Source organism: Mirounga angustirostris, unplaced genomic scaffold (assembly GCF_029215605.1).
Source record: "Mirounga angustirostris isolate CCGP_5_RB_7025 unplaced genomic scaffold, mMirAng1.0.hap1 SCAF_10, whole genome shotgun sequence".
Lineage (NCBI taxonomy): Eukaryota > Metazoa > Chordata > Mammalia > Carnivora > Phocidae > Mirounga > Mirounga angustirostris.
In genome coordinates, this window is record NW_026991718.1 from 59,503,681 (window position 1) to 59,526,636 (window position 22,956).

At 35.3% G+C, this 22,956-nt stretch overlaps 1 protein-coding gene across 7 annotated transcripts in view; it reads left to right on the forward strand.

Annotated features, from left to right (window-relative positions):
• Window positions 1-22,956, forward strand: part of USP34 (ubiquitin specific peptidase 34) — a 263,416-nt gene that overhangs the window by 145,089 nt on the left and 95,371 nt on the right. For all 7 annotated transcript variants that reach the window (XR_010405682.1, XM_064572466.1, XM_064572467.1 and 4 more), the window contains 9 exons: window positions 4,436-4,518; window positions 7,008-7,162; window positions 8,125-8,238; window positions 10,671-10,770; window positions 10,895-11,054; window positions 13,719-13,845; window positions 13,942-14,089; window positions 20,777-20,877; window positions 21,099-21,308. Coding sequence is in view for 6 of the 7 variants with exons in the window: in XM_064572466.1 (XP_064428536.1) it covers window positions 4,436-4,518; window positions 7,008-7,162; window positions 8,125-8,238; window positions 10,671-10,770; window positions 10,895-11,054; window positions 13,719-13,845; window positions 13,942-14,089; window positions 20,777-20,877; window positions 21,099-21,308 (1,198 nt within the window). In the remaining variant the exon portion in view is untranslated. The remainder of the gene's footprint in view (window positions 1-4,435; window positions 4,519-7,007; window positions 7,163-8,124; window positions 8,239-10,670; window positions 10,771-10,894; window positions 11,055-13,718; window positions 13,846-13,941; window positions 14,090-20,776; window positions 20,878-21,098; window positions 21,309-22,956) is intronic.

A 22,956-nucleotide genomic window follows, 5' to 3' on the forward strand; every position in this document is an offset into this window, starting at 1 on the left:
GAAAACTGAGCACGCTGTGCAAGTGTTCAGAAAAGTGATAGGCCTTTAATCCAAAAATGAATTATTTTTCTCCATAAATCAGTTCTGTCTCCAGATTTTACTAAGTCCTTCAGAATCCCATCATCCTCTCAGTCACCTAAAACTTGGAGACTTTGGGGCCTTTTTTTGGTTTGTCATTTCCAAACATGAAAATGATGATAAAAATACCAGTGTTTATTGATGCTTACTGTATGCCAGATACCATTTAACTTAAGTGTTAACTTGAAGATACACAGCAACTCATTTGAGTTAGGCAGTTTCATTTTAAAAATGAGAACGTTTAAACTATGAGACGATAAATAACTTGCCTAAGGTCACACATTTTATAAATAGTGTAACAGTCTGTTTTTTCTAATATTCTTGAGCTCTACATTATACTGTCATCAGTCTCTGGTTATCTTAATGCTAAAATATATCCTGTGTCTTTTCACAAGTTGACATTCCCACAGACACTGTTCCAGTCCTGTTACCCAACCTCTGGATCAGTCTTCTTGCCTCATTCTCCGCCATGCTCATTAATTTCTTATCCTTATTATATTAGGAGTTGTAATATAGTATTGGAGGAAGGCACCTGGGCTTGTGAATCATACAGGCCTGGGTTTAGATTATGAATGTATTGTTTTGACCTTATTTTGATTAGTTACCTCCCTAATAAACTCTAATTATTTACATCATGAGTTTTTGTAAGAATTAAATGAAATAATTTAGTAAGTAGCTCCTGGCACATAGATTATCTATAAACTATAGTTACCAGGCTAATAAACTATGGTACAAAACAGACAACAACATTGCCCTTTACCTCCATTTAGATTCTTCACTGTGTAAAAAGTAAATTCCAGTTTCCTCAGCCTAGTATTTTGGGCCCTCTAAAATCAAAACTCAAGCAGCCTTTCCTGTTTTATTACTCAATGATTTTTTTTTTTTTTAGGACCTTCTATCTTACAAGCCTATCAAATTATTTCTGAGTTATTTCCTTAAATTTATTCTGTAGCTTTGTTTGCATATAAGATGCATTTCTTTAAATGCTATTAAAATTCTAAGTGTTCTTCATAGTCTGTATCTTTCTTTTAATTATTCTTAAAGCAGAGGTTGAAGATAATCATGGTTTCCTGAATCTGAGCATCTCCATATATCTGTAAAAACCACAAGATTGACAAGAAGCAGAAATAAAACCACACGACCTACATCTTGAGCATTTTTTTTTTTTAAGATTTTTTATTTATTCATTTGAGACACAGAGATACAGAGAGAGAGAGCATGAGCAGGGAGAGAGGCAGAGGGAGAGGGAAAAGCAGACTCCCCGCTGAGCAGGGAGCCCGCTGAGCAGGGAGCCTGATGCAGGGCTCGATCCCAGGACGCTGGGATCATGACCTGAGCTGAAGGCAGATGCTTAACCATCTGAGCCACCCAGGCACCCCCATCTTGAGCATTTTTAGGAGATGGAATTCAAGTTACCTTTCAGTAGAGAAACACTAAGTTACAAAAAAGCTCTCACCACAGCTACAAGCCTGTGGGCTTGATGAGCGGGGGTGGGAGGCGTAAGAAAGGGGCATGGAAGACAAGACTTAGATGAATTATCCTCAAAAAAAAAAAAAAAAAAAGAATCATCCGAGAAAGTCCAACATTAAGTGCCAAAAAATAAACACAGGTCTGAGTCTTGATTGTTCACAGCATTGGCTATAGGGAATTTGCTGACATTGTTAGTGGAATTAGAGGTGGAGTCTCATACAATGGTTGTTTCTGTGGTGAAAAAGATAAATAGTGAAGTGGTGCTCTTTGGAAATGAGTTTTAAACTTTGTTAGGGTGCATAGTATCCTTTCAGTCCTCCAGTCTTGACTTGTTGCCTGGCATCTTAAAAAGAATAAAACCTTAGAGAGATGTCGTCTGGCCTCTTGATATAACTGCCTTGTTCCTTCAGGCTATAAAACATAGTTGTGCATTTGCTACCCTTTGTTAAAGCATGCTGACCTCTTGAGTTTGTGGCCCATTATTTTCCATTTGTTCTGTGGGGATTTTAGTAGACAAGTTCTCAGATTTTCACCTACAAAGATTCTTGTGGTATGAGAGAGAACACTTCATTTCCCAGATAGAAATGTTACATATTTCTTGAATCCAGTGGCCTCTAGAGAAAATCCTGCTGTGTCAACATAGAGGCTACAAACAGAATTAAAAAAAAAAAGATATTTGCCACTAAAATTTCATGCCTGTAGGGAGATTATTTTTGTCTTATATTTCCTGTAATGTTGGAAGCCATGGACAAGTCCATGAGAATTTGCCAGTATTGATGTTATCTTTGTTTTGCATCTCAAGAAATTTCCTGACTAGTGATTTCAGCAGCCAGTGAGACCCTGACAAGGAGTCCTTTGAAGTGTGGAGGCAGTGGCTCTACTATGGAAGCTGAAGAAGAGAGGACAAAGGGACTGGGCCCATGCCTTCTGGGGTTATGGGTCTGTTAGTCTGAGTTGCAAGTATGGGGGAAGGAAGTATGCAGGACATAAAAGCACTTTGTACAGGACAAAATTTCATTCTCCCTTTATGTCTGTGACCAAGTCCCCAAGGCTCAGAGTATAGTAACTTACTTAAAATCACAGAACTGATGGATGATAGAACTTGAATTTGAACCTGTACTCCAAGGCTTCTGCTACAGTATCTGTCCTTTTTAGTAAAAGGATGAGAAGCTGTTAAGAGCTGTTCTTGAACTTTATCTGGATGGCATTTTAGTCTGTGAGTTGCTTACTGTACTCCTTCCTCTGTGCCCCCAGCTGTCTTGCCACACGTACTTTGATCTTCACAAAGGGCACCGCAACAATAATGAAGTGAAAGTTCATCTTTTCTTTGCCAATATTTATATGAGACAGTAAGGAGCAGCAAAGGTATATCCAGCAAACTTAATCTTTAGAAAACCTTAACTTTAAACTTGAACAGTGAATCTGTTATAATTTTTGAAACCAGATCATTTTGGGAAGCTTTTAAAATTTTGAACTTAAAGATTATAGGAAATTGAATTGAGGCTCTTTGACTCTCTACAACCTGGGATACAGATCAGGGCTCAAGACTGGCTGCTGCCTTTTGTTGGCAACATAATTTGGGCAGTTCATCTACAACCAGCCTTTGATTTGTAACATAGAGCTAAGAACTCATGATTGATTTAGTTTCATTGATTGGGTGCTCAGGTGCTTGTGGAAATTAGAATGTTGTACTATCACAAACACAGTTCAATATGCAGTTCACAGGGTTGCTAAAGGAATCCTAAAATGCAAACTTGATCATGAGTCCCCTCTCCCCTCAACACCCTTTAATGATCTCCTTTTTCATCCAGAATAATGCCGGATTCTTCTTTTTGACATTTCAGGCTGGCCACAGTCTGGACCCTATATACCTCTTTCAGATGCATCTCCTACCCTTCCTCCCTGACAGACCCAATACTTGATTCTTAAAATGCTGCTCCTTTGCACATGCTTACAAATTGAATTCCCAGAGAACCTTGTGAAATCACCTACTTAACAAACCTCCAACTCTTACCATTGATTTTGTGCACATGAATTATAATTATTTAGATTTGAAGTAACATTCAAAAATGCCAATTTTGTATTAGCTGTATTTTTTATGAACTAGATTAATGGAAGTGATATTTCATTAGCATTTCTTGTGTAAGGAATATAATCACTGATGGGACAGTGATAATGAAATATGCTTTTTTTGGATAGAGATGCAGTTTATTTATTCTAACCTATGTGCGTATTGCATAAGTTCAAAATGACATATTTCTTTTGTTCCACTGTTAAGTTCTTATGTATTTTCTCATCTAATTTAAAAGTATGTTTTCTCATTGTTTGCAGATTTTTATAATATATTAAGTAACATAATCTCAAACATACCATTTGGCTTTATGACTTTTTTTTTGGTATAACTGAAGTTTACATATATACAGTTTACCCTTGAACAACATGGGTTTTAACTGCGTGGGTCCACTTACATGTAGATTTTTTTTTTTTTAATACAGTACAGTACTATAAGTGTATTTTCTCTTACAATTTTCATAGTAACATTTTTTTTCTAGCATACTTTAATTGGAAGACTATAGTCTATAATATGTACACAAAGTATATCTTGATCAACTGTGTATATTATCAGTAAGGCTTCTGGTCAACAGTAAGCTATTAGTACCTAAGTTTTTGGGGAGTCAAAAGTTCTGCACAGATTTTCACCCGCATGGGGTTTGGCATCCTAAATCCCGTGTTGTTCGAGGATCAATTGTAATTAAAATATTTAATAATTATGATACTAAAGTGGAATTTTACTTCTTTGGTATAATTTAACATAGGGCCATTAAATCTTTAAAAATAATTAAGTAGGATCTTTCAGTTAATTATTTTAATGACTTTTTAAATATAGGTACAGCCATAGTGCCGAAGTTCAAGTTCGACTTCAGTTCTTGACTTGTGTGTTTTCAACTCTGGGATCACCTGATCATTTCAGTAAGCTTTTTAATCAGTCTTTCAATCAGTATTTTAATCAGTTTTTAGGTCTGTATTGACTCTTGGAAGAGTCCAGTTAAATGTGCTCATGCCTTTAGATTTCTGTAGTGACTGATATTTAATTCATATTTTTAATACCAAATGTCCTCAGTATGTATGGCAGTATGAGCGTGACCCTGACACATTTCTGCTTCAGTCTCTGAAAATCCAGTTTCTCAGTGGATAACCCGCTCATTTCAAGAACAAGATATTTGGGGTAGAAGATACCATGTTTAAGGGTGACTGTATTTTTTATTTCTTTTAGTTATAGAATTCTCTTATAACTCCATTTGGAAACAGCCACTGTCTACATATTATTATCAGGGCTAGTCTTACCCCAAATTGCTTGGCTTCACAGGCGATAGAGACATTTAGAGACCCTGGTTTTATTTAGATTAATCTAAAACTCAATTTCATTAATAATTAACCCTAAAAAAATTGGTCTGATATATTCAGGGTGTGGACCATATCTAAATCCACATGCTAGGTGTTCTCACAAGAGAGGAGGAAGCTTGATTTCCTTTTGGCCAGAGCTCCTTTTCTCTTGCGGGACACAGTGTGTTATTTTTCACTCTCCACACTTTTTCTGTGTGTCCATGTCAACAAACTCTGTTTTAGGACATTCTCTTTCTTTAGCTATGGTTAATATAGTCAGACTGGTAAGTGTCTTGCTAGCCTGAGAGGTGTCATCACGGCTCTCTTAAGTCTATGTCTGTGCTTGAGATACACCATTTGTTCATTTTACTGTTTAACTCTGTAATTTCTTCAAGTTAAGCTCTTTGTAACAAATGCCACTAAAGTGATACCAGAAGACTTTAAAATGAGACACTGGTTTTTGAAAGGAAACTTCTGTTTCATGTTATTAGGTCTTTTATTGTACCCATTATGACTGATAATATATGAGAAATAAATAATATAAAATATATAAAATCAATCTTATACATGGAGAAGTCAACCCAAGACAGATATTGTCAGCATAAATAATTTCACACGACTATGAAGTTTCATGTTTGTTTAATTAAGATTCTCACTGGCAACTGTTAGCCACTCTTCCCAGTATTTGAATAATGAATTACTTATTTTGCTGTTCCCATTCCAGGGAGCACAGTATAGATTCTTAGTGTATAGGCTTTATGACCTTTTTTTTTGTTCTTTTCTTACTGGCACAATTCCTGTCAGGTATAATATCGTTACTCTCAGGTATAATATAGTTACTCTTAAATTATATTGAATGTGGATTGGTGACTCATTTATGAATACACTTAATTTTATCATATAGTTTACTATAATTAACCTGGATACTGTTTTTTTGTTGTTGTGTTTTGTTTTTTTCGGTTCTTTCTTCTCTCTTTTCTTAATTATTGAATGTGTTTAAATTAGAATATGCTGTAAAGATTGTTTATGGTTCCTTCACTCGTTCCTTTTTCTTTTTTTACATATTGGCCCCCAGGGGTATAAGTTCTTCAACTTGTATGGTTTTGTGAGAAACTGATAGGATACCTATTTTGTGATCAAATTCTGTAGACTGATACTGCTAGTAGGTAAATTTTTCTGAGGTATTTTTTTCTATTCTGGATCTCACCTATCTTTCCCAGGAAAGAGGTTTCTTATGATTGTATCATATTTTCCTATCCCTTCTGATTCTGGGGAACAACCTAGGCTTTGGAACCCTTTAATGATACACCTTAAAAATCCCTGTGATGCTTTTATTCTACCCTTTCGGATCTTCTCCTTTATCTCATTTATCCAAATCCATATTCAGATTTGTGATTGCCTGTATTGCCTTCCTTTTGGTTCTGAACAGCTCTTTTGCCTTCTTTCTGCCAGACTTTGGAATCATTTAATACTTGGGTCAAAGTACCATACAGATTTCATCTCATTTTATTGCTTTCCCAGCTAATTGAATATCCTGATGTTTTGATGTTTTCTCTTTTAGGCAGTCAGTTACCTTTCGCTTTATTCATCATACAGATCCTTTCTCCCCCCCCAACCCCCCGCATAGTTTTCCAAAAATAATGCTTTTTGGCATTTATTTTTTTTCTTCTATGTGCATAGAATGATCTTTGAACATGATACGCATGCATTCCGTTAACCCTTAATTAAACCTTAGAACTGACTCCTCAAGTTTTGGGATTACCTCACCTTATTAATCATGTTTATTGCAATCCAGTGTATGTCCTTATTTTAATGAGAGTGATTTTCCAGACCAAATGGCTCTTGAAAGATACTGTATAAGTTGTGTTTTTAGATGATTTATATATGGATTATATATAAGTACCTTTTACATTTTGAAAAAGCATAAATGATGTGAAATCTCTTATAACACAATTTTTATAAAATGCTATAAAATGTCTCCTCTATATTTCTGCATATATTGGTGCTTCTAGTACATTGAATTAGGACCAAAACATTGTATGTACCATGATTCAAAATCTGTAATTTTTATCTAGGGTTAAGTTTAGAGCAAGTCGACATTTTATGGCATTGTTTAGTAGAAGATGCTGAGTGTTATGATGATGCACTCCATTGGTTTTTAAATCAAGTTCGAAGTAAAGATCAGCATGCTATGGGAATGGAAACCTACAAACATCTTTTCCTGGAGAAGGTAATTTTATTTCTCGACAGTTTTACCATTCATGTTGTTTTTCCGTATTTCCTTTTTATCTCTTGAAATATAAACTCTGTAATGTTAGTTTTTTCCTCTTTTGGCATAGATTTTTAAAATAGACAAATGTACTATTTTTCAGCAGCCTTTATATAATTTTGTCATGTAGGTTTTACTTTAGTTTTATTCTCTATAGTGTTTATATTGATATTAATATGAGTAAGAGCTATATTCTGTGACTCTTAGTTAGATGGCTGTGGTTTTAGCCAGTCCTATAGCAGAAATAAACCAATCTCCAGATTTTCTGTGGATTCCAAAAAGTCCTTTTTAGGAAGCACTGTTATGTCTTGTTATTAAAGATATTTTTCTATTCAGTTTTTGTTCTTTATCAGATGCCACATTTGGTTCAGGTAATAATTTTCCATTTGAATTTTGAAACATTGATGATATTAAAGCAATAGACTTTATTTTATGCTTATTTTTGAGATTATATAGAGTCTCTGCAAACTAGTATCTCTGTGGTAGAATTGAATATATATTAATGAGTTTTGGTACATATAAACTAAATTGCTTAATAGATCTACAGAGCTATGGATAGACCCTCAAGGATCTTAATTTCAAGCCCTAACGTATATATAAACTGTACATATAGCTACACATCTTATAAGTGTGTATCGGTATACAATAAAGGATAAAACTTTTTATTCACATCCTCTTATTTGGATCTACGTACATATTGAAAATTGAAATAGGTATTAGGTTTCAGTTATGAACTGAATAAAATTTTCATTCAGTTATCTATTTTAATTTTTTAAATCATCACTAAAAATTTGAGCTGATAAATTTTCTTCTGCAGTGGTTTCAGTAAAATTAAGTTTGTTAAATTTGTTAATCTAAATTTGATAAAATAAATGTATTAATTATCATACTAAACTAATTAAAAAAAAATTTTTTTTTTTAAGATGCCCCAGCTAAAACCTGAAACGATTAGCATGACTGGCTTAAACCTGTTTCAGCATCTCTGTAACTTGGCTCGATTGGCGACCAGTGCTTATGATGGCGGTTCAAACTCTGAGGTACGGATTTAGACTTGGCATTTTATTAGGTCAGCTTATGGAATTTTTCTTTTATTCTTCAAATTAGATTACTGAATTATGTAGTCTACCAAGCACTGAATTTACTAACTATGAAGACTGTTATTCTTAGGTTTTAAAAAGCTTTATCTTGGGACGCCTGGGTAGCTCAGTCGGTTAAGCGTCTGCCTTTGGCTCAGGTCATGATCCCAGGGTCCTGGGATCAAGTCCTTCATCAGGCTCTTTACTCGGCGGGGAGCCTGCTTCTCCCTCTGCCTGCTACTTCCCCTGCTTGTGCTCTCTCTCTCTCTCTCACAAATAAATAGATAAAATCTTAAAAAAAAAAAAAAAACTTATTAAAAAAAAAAGCTTTTATCTTTTGGTTTTAAAAAGTTTTACAAAGCAGGGCGCCTGGGTGGCTCAGTTGGTTAAGTGACTGCCTTTGGCTCAGGTCATGATCCTGGAGTCCCGAGATCAAGTCCCCGCATCGGGCTCCCTGCTCAGCAGGGAGTCTGCTTCTCCCTCTGACCCTCCCCCCTCTCGTGTGCTCTCTCTCTCTCTCTCTCAAATAAATAAATAAAATCTTAAAAAAAAAAAAGTTTTACAAAGCAAATTTGGTGATTTTTGTTTGTTTGGTTTTTTGTTTGTTTCTTTTATTACCAAATGTAACCTTGGTTGTATGTAATGAAAACTTACTACACATTCCTTAATGCAGAAGAGGCCATCTGAATGTTCTTTTTAGTCCCTTAAAAGCTCCTAGCTAATATAATAAAGTAGTTTTGTCCACTAGGAGGTTGGTTTGTCTAAAATCTGATTATTATGCCATTTGTGTGACCAAGCTTTTACTTGCTCTTGGACAGCACCAGAGTTCCTAGAATAGAATCTACCTTAAATCATCTCTGACCTTGAGGTATCACTGACCTTTCATTAACTGAAGACTCACAAATTGCTAGTTTTATTTCTGGCTTGCTATTCCATTTGCCTCATTGGGTGGCTGCTGGGTTTTCTTGAAGGCATTATTTATTAGACTCACCCGACACAGACTGTTATTTGAAAGTCTTCCTCATTGGACGTTCCAGTTTATTAATACTAGCTTTGATTTAGGTAGTATCTACTCATGTTTTTCATTAGTTTTCTTTAGAAGTTGGAGTTGTGTTTATAAAGAGAAAGATAGGGAAAACTGATATTAACCTGTGTGGTAAAGAATAATTTTAATTGGATTTAGAATACTTTCATGGTATCTTCCTACCTTTTTTCCTTGTTTGAGTAGTGTTCTGCTTTTTTTAATATCTTGGTTTTTTTTTTTTTTTTAAGATTTTTTTTATTTATTTGAGAGAGAGAGTGAGAGAGAGAGAGAGCACAAGAGGGGGGAGCGGGAGAGGGAGAAGCAGACTCCCCGCCAAGCAGGGAGCCCGATGCGGGACTCGATCCAGGGACTCCAGGATCATGACCTGAGCCGAAGGCAGTCGCTTAACCAACTGAGCCACCCAGGCGCCCTAATATCTTGGTCTTAATTCTTTTTTTTTTATAAAGATTTTTATTTATTTGAGAGAGAGAATGAGATAGAGAGAGCATGAGATGGGGGAGGGGCAGAGGGAGAAGCAGACTCCCTGCTGAGCAGGGAGCCCAATGCGGGACTTGATCCCAGGACTCCGGGATCATGACCTGAGCCGAAGGCAGTCGCTTAACCAACTGAGCCACCCAGGCGCCCTCTTGGTCTTAATTCTTAACTTTGATAAATTTCAGCCTGGTAATTTCAGAGAACCAGTCAGATCTATTTTACCTAAGAAGTATTCCTACTCTAATTTTGAGGCAATACTGCTTTTTGAGTGGATGATACGAACTCAGAGGCTGTTCAGTTACCTATCAGGATACCTTGCTTCAGCCTGCCCAACTTTTGAGAACTTGCACTCCACTTTTTCTATAGTTTTCAGTGAACACATTCTCTTTGTCATAGCATAGTTAACATCATAAAGTAACAACTTGGGTTGGCATATTTTAAAATTTTTTTGTGAATATCTAAAAGCAGTGGCTTTATCAGAGTAAGTTGGATGAAAGCATTGAAGCTTTTTTCTGCTAATAACTATGTGTGTGTTGTTTTTATATACTTCTAGCATGTTTTGGGGATTTGAGTTTTTCGCACTATGTAGTTACAACTTTTGGTTAAACGTTAAACATTTGGTTAAACACACAGAGTTAGCTGCTTTATATATTTTTTTAGAGCCAGTACATGTGTATTTCAGTAGTTGAGGAAATTTTCAAGGCTTTTATCATTTAATTATTTAATTTTAAGAGAAATTGCCTTTTAAATACTTTATAGGATATCAAAAGTCTTTGAATATTGTATGACTTTGTAACTTGAAACCACTTCAGTCTTCTAATCGTTTATATTTTGACAATCAAATTTATAGATGTCATCATATTTTCTTTCTTAGCTTTGTGGTATGGACCAATTTTGGGGCATTGCTTTAAGAGCACAATCTGGTGATGTCAGTCGAGCAGCTATCCAGTATATTAACTCCTATTATATTAATGGTGAGTGATTTAGAATATTGTCTGATAATTTCTAATGTAAGGATTTTTGTTTAGCTACAATTCATTTTTTTTAACATAGCTAAACAATAAAGCTTGATATACTGTCTAAACATCTGATTTTCAGGTAAAACGGGTTTGGAGAAGGAGCAAGAATTTATTAGTAAGTGTATGGAGAGTCTCATGATAGCTTCTAGCAGTCTTGAACAGGAATCACACTCAAGTCTCACTGTAATAGAAAGAGGACTCCTTATGCTGAAGACGCATCTGGAAGCATTTAGGAGAAGGTAATTGTTTTATACCACATTATTACAGTGAATATCAGGCCTTTTTTTTTTTTTTTTATTGCTGACATGTACAAAAGTATTCTTAAAGTAAAGGTTTTGTTGGGGCAGGTAGAAAGCTTAACTTACCACAAGTGAAGGGTTAGTAATAGAAGTACTTTTATTCATAATATGTATCATTTTGCCGTGAAGGCAGCATAGGTTCCCAATAAATATTGTGGAACTTTAAAAATTCTTGAGCGCTGAGAAGATATGCATGAATAAGACTCTCTAGACAGAATTCCACCTCTAAGAAAGTATTACAGTGATTGAAAGGCAGAACACCACCACCAAAAAAAGTTTCTCTAAAACCCTCACCAAAAACATCAAATAATCTCTCATAGTTGAATCAATTTGAGTCATTTGTTTCATTTGCTGTTTTTTTTTCTTCCTGGACTAGGAGACAGTATTTTAATTTTGAATTTCCATTTACCATGGAAACATGATCAAAAAATTCTGTGTTAATGAATATCTGTATAATTAATTTAGACATACCCTGTGTAATACAGAAATAAAGCAAATTAACATTTATGAATATATCGACTGAAATGAAAGGTGAGTAGATAGTTTTAATTAAGAAATTCTGTTTGTTAAAAATCATGACTTAAATGTAAAAGTACAACGAACTGTGTTGGCAAAAATTGTTAAAATTTATCTTTCAACTTCAGAGCTTAGTTTGATAATGAGTGATACAGTTTATATTTTTTGAGATTTTATTTAAATTATCAGGAAATAATAAAAAGATATTCTACACATTCCTTATAAATAACATGGCTTCATGATTTAATATATTTGGGCATTGCAAATTCTTTATTTTGATTATGATTGCAATTTGTGAGAATTATACTTTAATAATTCCTTGTGTTTTTAAAGAATGTGTAAGGGAACTCTATAGAGTTTTTTTGGAACAGAAACATCACACTGCCTCATAACTTTTACCACTCTAAAAAATAAAAATAAGCAAATGTGATGTGTCTTATTCAAATTAATAAAAATAAATACTATTTATAAAATTAAGGGTAATACTGCAAAAAATGAAAGTCATCATAATCTATCTCTTCCTGTTAGAGATAGGTACTGTTAATGAGATGATATGTATTTTTCCAAAATTTTCTTTTTTGCTTCAGAGTCTACAAGCAACAAACCAAAAAGGGCCTATTGGTTTAAACCCTTAGTCCTCACACAGTGTTACTTGTGTTTTTAAAATAAGCATTTATTTTAAAAGTCTTTAAAAATAAATTAAGTTTCCTAGGATTCAATGCTCCTATTTATAAGTTGAATGAATTTCACTTCAAAAATCCCTTCTCAGATGTACAATTTTTTCCTAACTCATGGAAAATGATTGTAGTATTCTTTGCTAGAAATCTTTTATGTTTGATCATGTTTTGCTCTAAAAGTTAATGTTGGTGTTAAATAATGTATTTTTTGGGTGGCAGGTAGAGAAACTAGAAAACAGAATTGAATATTCAAAATACTAAGAGCTAGTTTAAAAATCTCAGGAATTTTCATGCACACCTTTGTGTAGTATCACTGTACAATTTCAAGTGCTTAATGTGCTTAATTCTAATTTAAAATTGCCTAACATTTATAGAATGAAAATATAAAGTAATTATTGTGTTTGTGTATTCCTTATATTAAGAGAGTAAAACTGTCTTTTAAAACTTTTTTTTTTTTTTTAAGAGGAAAGGTTATAATTTAAAGAGTGGTTCTCAACCAGAGTGATTTTGTTTGCCAGGGGGCATTAGGTAATTTGTAGAGACACTTTTGATTACCACAACTTAAGGGAGAAGGGGGTACTATTGGCATATAGTAGATAGTGATAGTGCTGCTAAACATCCTACTGTGCACAAAGACTGTTTCCCCTGCGTCCCCCCGCCCACGACTAAGAATTATCCGGCCTCAAAAGATTAAGATTACTCGTTTGCTCAGCCGTAAAAGCTGGACATTGAATCCCTTCTAGGAAATCAAGTCCATTTATTTCCTTACTTTTTGTCCTTCTATTCTAGAATTGCTGATTAGTTTTTGACATTGATAATTCTTTTCTTAACGAAATTCAGGTATCCTGGATCCTGTCTTCAAACAACTGAAAATCAGTTAGAAAACTGACAGTATTTAGTGAGTGACCTGCTAGATGCCTTTCTCCCTTAAGATTAGTCTTTGTGGTTTATTTTATAATTTCAGTCATGGAGTTAGCTCTCAAATTCTGTTAGGCATATATTTACTAGGATGCATTTCTGTTTCTGAAAAATGTTTCCCAATACCTTTTTTCCTCTTGTGATTGTAGGAATGAGAACTTAACATTTCCTGGATTAGTTTGTTTCTTTGAATTCCTCCCCTCTACTACCTCCCCCCCGCCCTTTAAAAAAAAAAAAAAAAAAAAGATGTTCTTAGTGGGAAATTTTTTCCTCAGTAATTTTTCTTGTAAACTATCTTTTAAGGAACTCGTAGCTGTATTTATACATTTAAGTTGATGCAATATGATGAATCTAAACTTAATGCTGTAGAGTAAGATGGAATGTGCTAGAACCTTTTGTGGGCTTTTTCATTTTGTAAAATATTAAAAACTTCCATAACATTAACATGGTTTAAAATGATATTCTTCCTATGTATGGTTTTTGTGTGTTTTAGGTTTGCGTACCATCTCAGACAGTGGCAAATTGAAGGCACTGGTATTAGTAGTCATTTGAAAGCACTGAGTGACAAACAGTCCCTGCCGCTAAGGGTTGTATGCCAACCAGCTGGACTTCCTGACAAGGTAGTTAAATAATTTTAGTTTCCAAATTGATAACATTTCCCAGTTCAAATATCTGTTCTTGTTGTATTTTTAAATTGGTTGCATCTCATATTTCAGATGACTATTGAAATGTATCCTAGTGACCAGGTAGCAGATCTTAGGGCTGAAGTAACTCATTGGTATGAAAATTTACAGAAAGAACAAATAAATCAACAAGCTCAGCTTCAGGAGTTTGGTCAAAGCAGTCGAAAGGGAGAGTTTCCTGGTAAGTCCAACAGTTTACATTTTCATATTTTTTAGGTTCTGTTATATATCAACTTAGAACCTTTGCTGCTTTTAAGAGTGCCAGGCATGTTCATGGCTCCCCTCCTTTTGGTAGGGTGCCATTGATTCACAGAGAGGAGTTAAGAGTTGCTACAAAAGTTATTTGCAAGTGTTTTTCCTCAAAAAAATTTTACTTCTGAGGTTATTTGATAAGCAGTGTGGGAATTACCAGTTCTACTTTCCATGCACTACTTAAGTACCTAATTTTACCCAATAAAATTTTTTGGTCATTTTGATATATTTCATTTCTTTTTTTTCCCAGAGCATATGAAAATAACACACCCTTAAATCCCACCTGTGTTTCTCCCCTTCCCTCCAAAAGAGTAGCCTATTAAGACATTTTTCATATAGCTCCAAAAAGCATACTTGATTCCACCTTTACTGTAACCACTAGAGCATTTTTAGTGTCTTTCCATAGTACATAAAATATGAGCTAATCAGAGGAACAACCATGAAAGGTGTTATAATTTTAGAGCTTTAAATTTTAAGTAAAATGTAACAGGCTATATGTATATTTAGAAAAAAAATCTTGAAGTTTGGAAGTTTTTAGGATTTTTAATTTGCCTATGTGCAATGGTAATTCTTTGGCATCTTTTAGATGATCATGCTTAAGATGAAACCATATGTATCTTCTAAAGTATCAGATCTTAAATTTTGTTCTTAAATAATTAATAAATATTCTTGGCACAACAGAATAGATGTTGAAAAGTCTCCCTCCTACCCCCATCTCTAAACCATCCATTTCCCTTCTCCTGAGGCACATGTTATTGTTGGCTTCTTATATATCCGTCAAGAGATACCAAGATGTAATGTAAGAATTATTCATATACGTAAAACATAAATGGTAGCATTCCATTTATAGTGCGTCTAGAAAGTTACTTCATTCTTTTTAAATATACATATTTTTTAATATGGTGGTGCCGTGATGTGTTTTACTTATCTTCTCTTAAGGGGCATTTAGGTTGTTTCCATTTGTTTGCTATTTACCAGCAATGCACAAAGAATATCCCTACACATATATCATTTAATGCATGTTGGCTAAATACCTAGTTATGGAATTTTCAAGTCAAAAGGTATCCTCTTTTGTTATGTTGAAATATATTGTACATAAATAAAATATGAAATGAGTAATAATAAAATGAAAACTGTCCATGTACATACCATCCAGATTAAGAACTGGAACATTATTAGAAGCTACTTGTGTATCCCTCTTTAATATCCTCTTTTCCACTTCCCTTTAACACTATCTTGATTTTATAGTTTATCATTTTTTTGTGTGTGTGTGTTCTTTATACCTTTACCTTGGGTATATATATTCCTAAAATACGTATTTATTTTTGTGAAACAGATAAGCATAAATTTGATAGATTAAGGAAAGCGGGAGTACAGTTGTTAATCAGGTTAAAGGATCAGAGAAGGAAACAAGCTAAAGACGGTGTATTTTGATCTTCTCTAAAGGTTTTTATAAAACCTCATCTGAAGGTATCAGTAGGAAAGTTCTCAGGTTTAAGTCTTGGCACAGTCAAAACATATCTCTCTGGGCTATAATTTTGGCAAGATGCTGGAATATCAAACAGAAATATAGTCCTAGAGTTTCTAATCTTTTCATGACGTACTTTAGCTCTCAGGGGTAGAATAAGGAAGAATTTCTTCTGTGAGATATGAATGTTTTCTCTTGATTCAGGTAGTAGGACATAGAGATGGGGGTAGAAACTTCACTAGTATATGGTGAAGGTAGTTGAGGTACAGCTGTGAATCCAGGTAAGGTCCACTTGCCATTCCTTCCTCAGAGAAGATACTATGAAGGTAGCAGGCATTTTGGTCATAGTGGCCCCTCAATTCATTGTTCTCCAAGTCTGGCACACAGCAGTAGGATATCCTTTACCATCCTCCTGGTAATTCTCTTTTTCTTTTTCCTGTGTTGGATATCCTGTTTCTGGTATCCCATGCCTTCTTGTTTCACTTTTTGTTGTTGTTTGCTGAAATATAGTGCATTTGTTCAGTAGCTTCTTGAGAGATTGATGGGGTAAAGTTTTGATTCTTTGAATAATCAAAAATTTGTTTCTCATGTTTCTGTACTTAAATGGTAATTTGGCAGGGTATAGAAGTCTAGGTTGGAAATAATTTTGTTTCAGAATTTTATTTTTTTTAAAAGATTTATTTATTTGAGGTGGGGAGGGGCAGAGGGAGAGAATCTTTCAAGCAGACTCCCTGCTGAGCGTGGAGCCCAGCACAGGGCTTGATCTCACAACCCATGAGACCCATGACCTGAGCCGAAACCAAGAGTTGGACGCTCATCTGACTGAGCCACCTAGGTGCCCCGTTTCAGAATTTTAGAGGTATTGCTGCACTGCATTTCTTGCTTCTGTTTTTGCTGTTCAGTATTCTGAAGCCATTTGCTTTCTGACATTTTTTACATATTCTGCTTTTTTCTTTTGTAGAACTTAATGGGTCTTCTTGTTCATAATATGCTGAAATTTTGTAATACCTGCTCTGAGTCTGTTTTCAACAATTGTGATGGGTAGTTTGCTATATAGGTTGGCAGCTCTTAGTTTGGCAACTTGTATCTTTATAAGTTTGAGGGCATTTTCTTGAATTAGTTTATTGATTTCCTGTCTGCTATTTAATAATTTCTGTCTAGAAATTCTTGATTATCTACATGTTTTATCTCTTGGACTATTCCAAATTTACTTATCTTTCTCATGTTTGATTTCTTTGGCTTTAAACTTCCCGAGAGATGTTTTCAACTTTATTTTGCATTCCTTCTTTTGAGTTTTTGCTGTCATGCTTTTAGTATCTAACATCTCTTTGTTACTCCCTGAGTACTCCTGTTTTCATAGTTGAAATATCTTTTTTTATTCTTTTTATTTTTTTAATTAACATATAATGTATTATTTGTTTCAGGGGTACAGGTCTGTGATTCATCAGTCTTACACAATTCACAGCGCTGATCATAGCACATAACTCCCTCCCCAATGTCCATCACCCAGCCACCCCATCCCTCCCACCCCCCTCCACTCCAGCAACCCTCAGTTTGTTTCCTGAGATTAAGAGTCTCTTATGGTTTATCTCCCCTTCTGGTTTCGTCTTGTTTAATTTTTCCCTCCCTTCCCCTATGATCCTCTGTCTTGTTTCTCAAATTCCTCATATCAGGGAGATCATAAGATCATTGTCTTTCTCTGATTGACTCATTTTGCTTAGCATAATACCCTCTAGTTCCATCCACGTCATTGCAAACAGCAAGATTTCATTTTTTGATGGCTGCATAATATTCCATTGTGGGGTGTGTGTGTGTGTGTGTGTGTGTGTGTGTGTGTGTGTGTACGTACGTACATCTTCTTTATCCATTCATCTGTTGGTGGACATCTAGGCTCTTTCCATCGTTTGGTTATTGTGGACATTGCTGCTATAAACATAGGGGTGCACGTGGCCCTTTGGATCACTGTATTTGTATCTTCGGGGTAAATACCCAGTAGTGCAATTGCTGGGTTGTAGGGTAGCTCTGTTTGGTTGAAATATCTTCTTGAGGCCATCAGTATTTTTTTAAATTGTTGAAGCTTTTAAAATTCAGACTCATGGTTCCTGCATTTTAAGTAGAAAGTTTAGCAAATTATCTGATTATTTTTTATTAGTTTAATCTCATCTTTTCTTTTACCATATATTTTCCATTTTGGCATTCTTCATTGCCATGTGTAGATCAAAATTTCCATTTGGTTTCTCTCTCTTTTTTTTTTCCTAATGAACTTCCTCTAAAAATGTTTGTACTTCACGTCTTTTGGTGATATATTTTCTCAAGCTTTTGTTTGAGAAAAAAGTTCATTTTACCTTCTATTTTGAAGAATATTTTCATGGGACATAGAATTGTATGTCAAGGATTGTTTTCTTTTCAGGACTTAGTAAATAGTTAAATCCCTTGTCATTTGGTTTGCAAAGTTTCTGATTGAAAGTGTGTTGTTTTTTTTTTCTCTCATCCTTTGTATATACAGTGTGTCTTTTTTTTTTTTAAGATTTTATTTATTTATTTTAGCAAGGGAGAGAGGGTGCACACGTGAGGGGAGGAGGGAGAAGGAGAGGGAAAGAATCCCAAGCAGACTCAGCGCCGAGCTTGGAGCCATATCAGGGCTTCGCCCCAGGACCCTGAGATCACAACCTGATCCAAAATCAAGAGCCTGACACTCAACCGATTGAGCCACCCAGGCGACCCCGCCCCCTTTTTTAGGTGGTTGTGGGGGAGAGATTCTTAAGTAGGCTCCATGCCCAACGTGGAGCCAGATGGCAGGCTCAGTCTCACAACACTGAGATAATGACTTGAGCTGAAATCAAGAGTTGGACACTTAACCGACTGAGCCACCCAGGCGTGCCCACAGTGTGTCTTTTTTTAAAGAAATTTTTTGTTGTTTTCGGTTTTAAATTTTTTTAAAGTAAGCTCTACCCCCAGTGTGGGGCTTGAACTCATGACTCTGAGATTAAGAGTTGCATGCTCTACCAACTGGACCAGCCAGGTGCCCCAAGATTTTTTTTTTTTTGACATTGGTTTTCAGCAGTTTGATTTTAATGTGCCTTGTTGGGTTTTTGTGTTTATGCACTTTGGGTAAGTTCAGCTTCTTGGGTCTTTGTGTTTATATTTATCGCATATGAAAAAGGTTTAGCAATTATATTTTTTTCAAATATTTTTTCTTTTTCCTTTCCCCTTGACCTAATTTCTAGGCCTCTTGATAAATGTATCCTACGCTCTTTTTTTAATCTCACAGCACTGAGCTGCTCTTATTTTCCTTTTCTCCTTTCTTCTCTTTTTCCCTTTGTCTCCCTCCTTCTCCCTCTCTCTTTCTCCCCTTCCACCTCTCCCCACTCTTTGTCAGGTGTTGATTTTCCTCCTGTGTTCAACCAGTATAAATATAGATTGTAAGCTGTCTCTGGGATTGAGATTTAGCTTTTTTGGGGTCTTGCTGGTTGCCACAAGTTCACTTGCTTTTCAGCTTGCATACTTGGTTGGTATTATCTCTGCTTTTTTCCCCTGTCCAAAATTAGTAAAATTTTGAAAATTTACTATTGGGAGTTTCAGAGGGTAAAAAATAGATGTGTTGTTTAATATACCATTGTAACCTTAAGAGTTTTTCCAGATTTCTTGTTACTTTTTCCTGTTTTGAAACATTTAGTACATTAAGATTTGAAATATTTAAAAAGAGTAACTCTTTCCAGAACTCTTAAGGAATAAGCAATTTGGTTTTGTTTTTTGTTTTTTCCTTTTGGTGAGCAAGAAAGCAAGGTTTATTGAGCGATAGCAAAGTGATAGTACAAATCTCCCAGAGGGGAGGGGACCCGAGAGGGTTGCCCAGAAAAAGCAATTTTTATGATAAAGAAGATGCTTTCAAAAGTGGTAAAAGATAGAAAGCTGTTCAGTTAATTGTGAAAGCCAACTCAACCATTATAATCAAAAGTTAATGTGTAATACAGCATATAGGCCTTTCTAACATTAAGTAGAATCCAAAAGCCTAAATAAAGTACTAGCCATCTTAGTTCTCTTTTGGAACAAAGTTATGCATGGTGAGAGTATCTGATGCACTTGGAACCAAGTCACCTGTAAATTATCTTAGCACTTCATCACAACTAAGGATGTTTTATCTTGATACTTTAAAAAAGATCAGCAGTCATAGATTGTCTCTGTACAAATATATATTCTTAATATATTCTACCTAAAATCTTAATGGAACTTTAATTTTAAATTTGATGAAATTACTCTGAATCATAAACTGTGTGATTAAACTAAGCAATATCAGAAGTGCTGAGAGCAAGCCGGCGTTGGTGGTATAGTGGTGAGCATAGCTGCCTTCCAGAAGTGCTGAGAGGAAAACCCAAAAGAGTAATAGACAAATGAATTTCAATACTAGCTTTAAAATATTTAAAAATTACAGGGCACCTGGGTGGCTCAGTGGGTTAAGCATCTGCCTTTATTTAGCTCAGGTCGTGATCCCAGGGTCCTGGGATGGAGCCCCACGTCAGGCTCCCAGCTCAGTGGGGGAGTTTGCTTCTTCCTCTCCCCCCTGCTTGTGCTCTCTCTCTCTCAAATAAATAAATAAAATATTTAAAAATTACAATAACATAGTTTTGATGAAGAATTGTATCATTATGGAAAAGCAGGAGTCCTGTATCACTCATTCCTAAGGAGCTATGTAGTGTCTGTCCAGTGGAATTTTTCTACATGAAGTTAATAAAATTTAACAATATTTAAGTTTAAATCATTCATTAGATATTTCATCACTTTGCTTAATTTCCTACTCTTACCAAGCATTTTCTTTTTTTAAAAATTCACGGATTAAAAAATAAATTTGAATGCCTGCTATGTTCTAGTGCTAGAACCACATCTCTGAATGTAGTAAAATATCTGCCTTTATGGAACTGGGTTTTTGTTTTGTTTTGTTTTGGTTTTTTTTGAGGCAAGACCAATAATATAATTTCAGATTGCTAGTAAGTGCTTTAAAAGAAAGATAAAGCAGAATAATTTAGTGAAATGAGGCTCTTTAGAGTGAGTGGTTAAGAGGAGGGCTCACATAATGTAACCATGTATTTGTGTCAGCACATAAGTTAGTTTTTATAAAAATGTTCACTTAACTTTTTTGCTGTTTTTAAGGAGGCCTTATGGGACCTGTCAGGATGATTTCATCTGGACATGAGTTAACAACAGATTATGATGAAAAAGCACTTCATGAGCTTGGTTTTAAGGATATGCAGGTACACACAAATGTGGTTTGAGTTTTAATGGTCTGTTGACTGTTAAAGAGTCAACAGTTGAATAGTTTAAGGTATCCTTCAAAAACAGTTGTTACTGCTTTTAAGTGTATGTGAATTTGTGTGTGTGTGAAGTTATTTTATACTTAAGAGATTTAGTAAACCAAAACTTGATATGTCTAATTATGTGTTGTTGTTTTCCCCTTTTGCTATTGTTTTTATAGATGGTATTTGTATCTTTGGGTGCACCAAGGAGAGAACGGAAAGGGGAAGGTGTTCAGCTGCCAGCATCTTGCCTACCACCTCCTCAGAAGGACAACATTCCGATGCTTTTGCTTTTACAAGAACCTCATTTAACTACTCTTTTTGATTTATTAGAGATGCTTGCGTCATTTAAACCACCCTCAGGAAAAGTGGCAGTGGAAGATAGTGAGGTGACTATATCATTTCATTTTTATAGTGTATTGTTTGTTTTTCTGTTGAGCAAAAAATAATTTTCTCAGTAATCTCTTTTTTAAGATTTTATTTGAGAGAGTGTGTGTGCATGAGCAGGGGGAGGGGCAGAGGGAGAGGGAGGGAATCTCAAGCAGACTCCACACTGAGCATGGAACCCATCACAGGGCTCAATCTCAATCTCACAACCCTGAGATCTTGACCCGAGCAGAATCAAGAGTTGGACGTTTGAGCCACCCAGGCTCCTCATTCTCAGTAATCTCTTAAGAACAGTAGAAAGCAGGAGCCCATTTAGTCATTCATTAGGTATTTAAGTGCCTAATATGATCTAGATACACTCTCCTAAGTATCGTTTTACAAAGATCAAAATAGGCACAGATTCCGCCTTCAGTCCAGTGGGGAAGTCAAATAATTGATATGATTTGCAGATAGCTGCAGGTAAACTTAACAGCTAAATTATAGAGAGTAGCTGCTAAGACTAACATTATTAGGGAATAGTGATAGAAACTCATTTATATGTATTACTTGGTCAGGGAAGTTTCTCTGAGGGAAACCATATGTAATCTGAGCTAGAAGGATGAAAAGGAGCCAACTAAATAAGGAGAATTGAGTGATCGTCTCCACACAGTATTCTAATTCCTGAAGCCCTTCATATAAGGAATCAGGCAGGTCTAGGAGTTGTTAGAGAGCTAATAATGAGTAGAATGTGGAGGGTAGTGGGAGAGGAATAAGATTGGAAAGGTGAGTAGAACCAGACTGGCCATAGCAATTTGTTTCCGTTTTACTCATAGTAAGGTGAACAGCAGTAAAGTGTTTTAAGCAGAGGAGGAGCATACATTCTGATTCTGGTTTTCAAGGTAATAGATTTGTTCGGCAAGAATAGAAAAAGCAGTGAGGAACCTAATGCACTAATCCAAGGAAGACTTGACGGTGCCCTGGAATAGAATGATGGGAGTGGACAAATTAAGTCTAAAACTTAATTGGTTTGGATTAAGAGTGGGGATAGACTAATGTTCAGGAACAAGGAAAACAGGAGATGGTGTCCAGGTTTCTGGCTTGAGCAACTGGGTAGATTCCATTTGAGATGAAGAAGGGATGCTCATGGGACATTAAGTGGAGATGTCAAGGAAGCAGTTGGATAAATGAGTTTTTGGAGCTCAGAGCAGGGACTTGGTCTGGAGAAATAAGATATGGGTAGTCACTATAAAGATAGTATTTAAACTGAAGGGAGTGTATGAGATCACCTAAAGGATTCAGTAGTAGTCTGCTGACTTTTTTTTTTAATGCCTTTAAATGGACTTATCCTAAGATGATGTTCATTGGTGTGTTTCATGCAGTGAATTATTTTGAGATTGAGTGGCAAACAAAATAGTGGGACTATTACTTTCTTTCCTAAGAATGTTAAATGACTTTTTTCCATATTTTCAAAATGCGTTTGGTCATGGATGCAGTAGTAGCTGCTGTTGAGTCCTCTGTTCCCCATAGCCTTTTCTCTTGTGGTGGCACATTTTTAAATTCTTTTTTTTTTTAAAGATTTTATTCATTTATTTGACAGAGACAAAGCGAGAGAAGGAACACAAGCAGGGGGAGTGGGAGAGGGGGAAGCAGGCTTCCCGCTGAGCAGGGAGC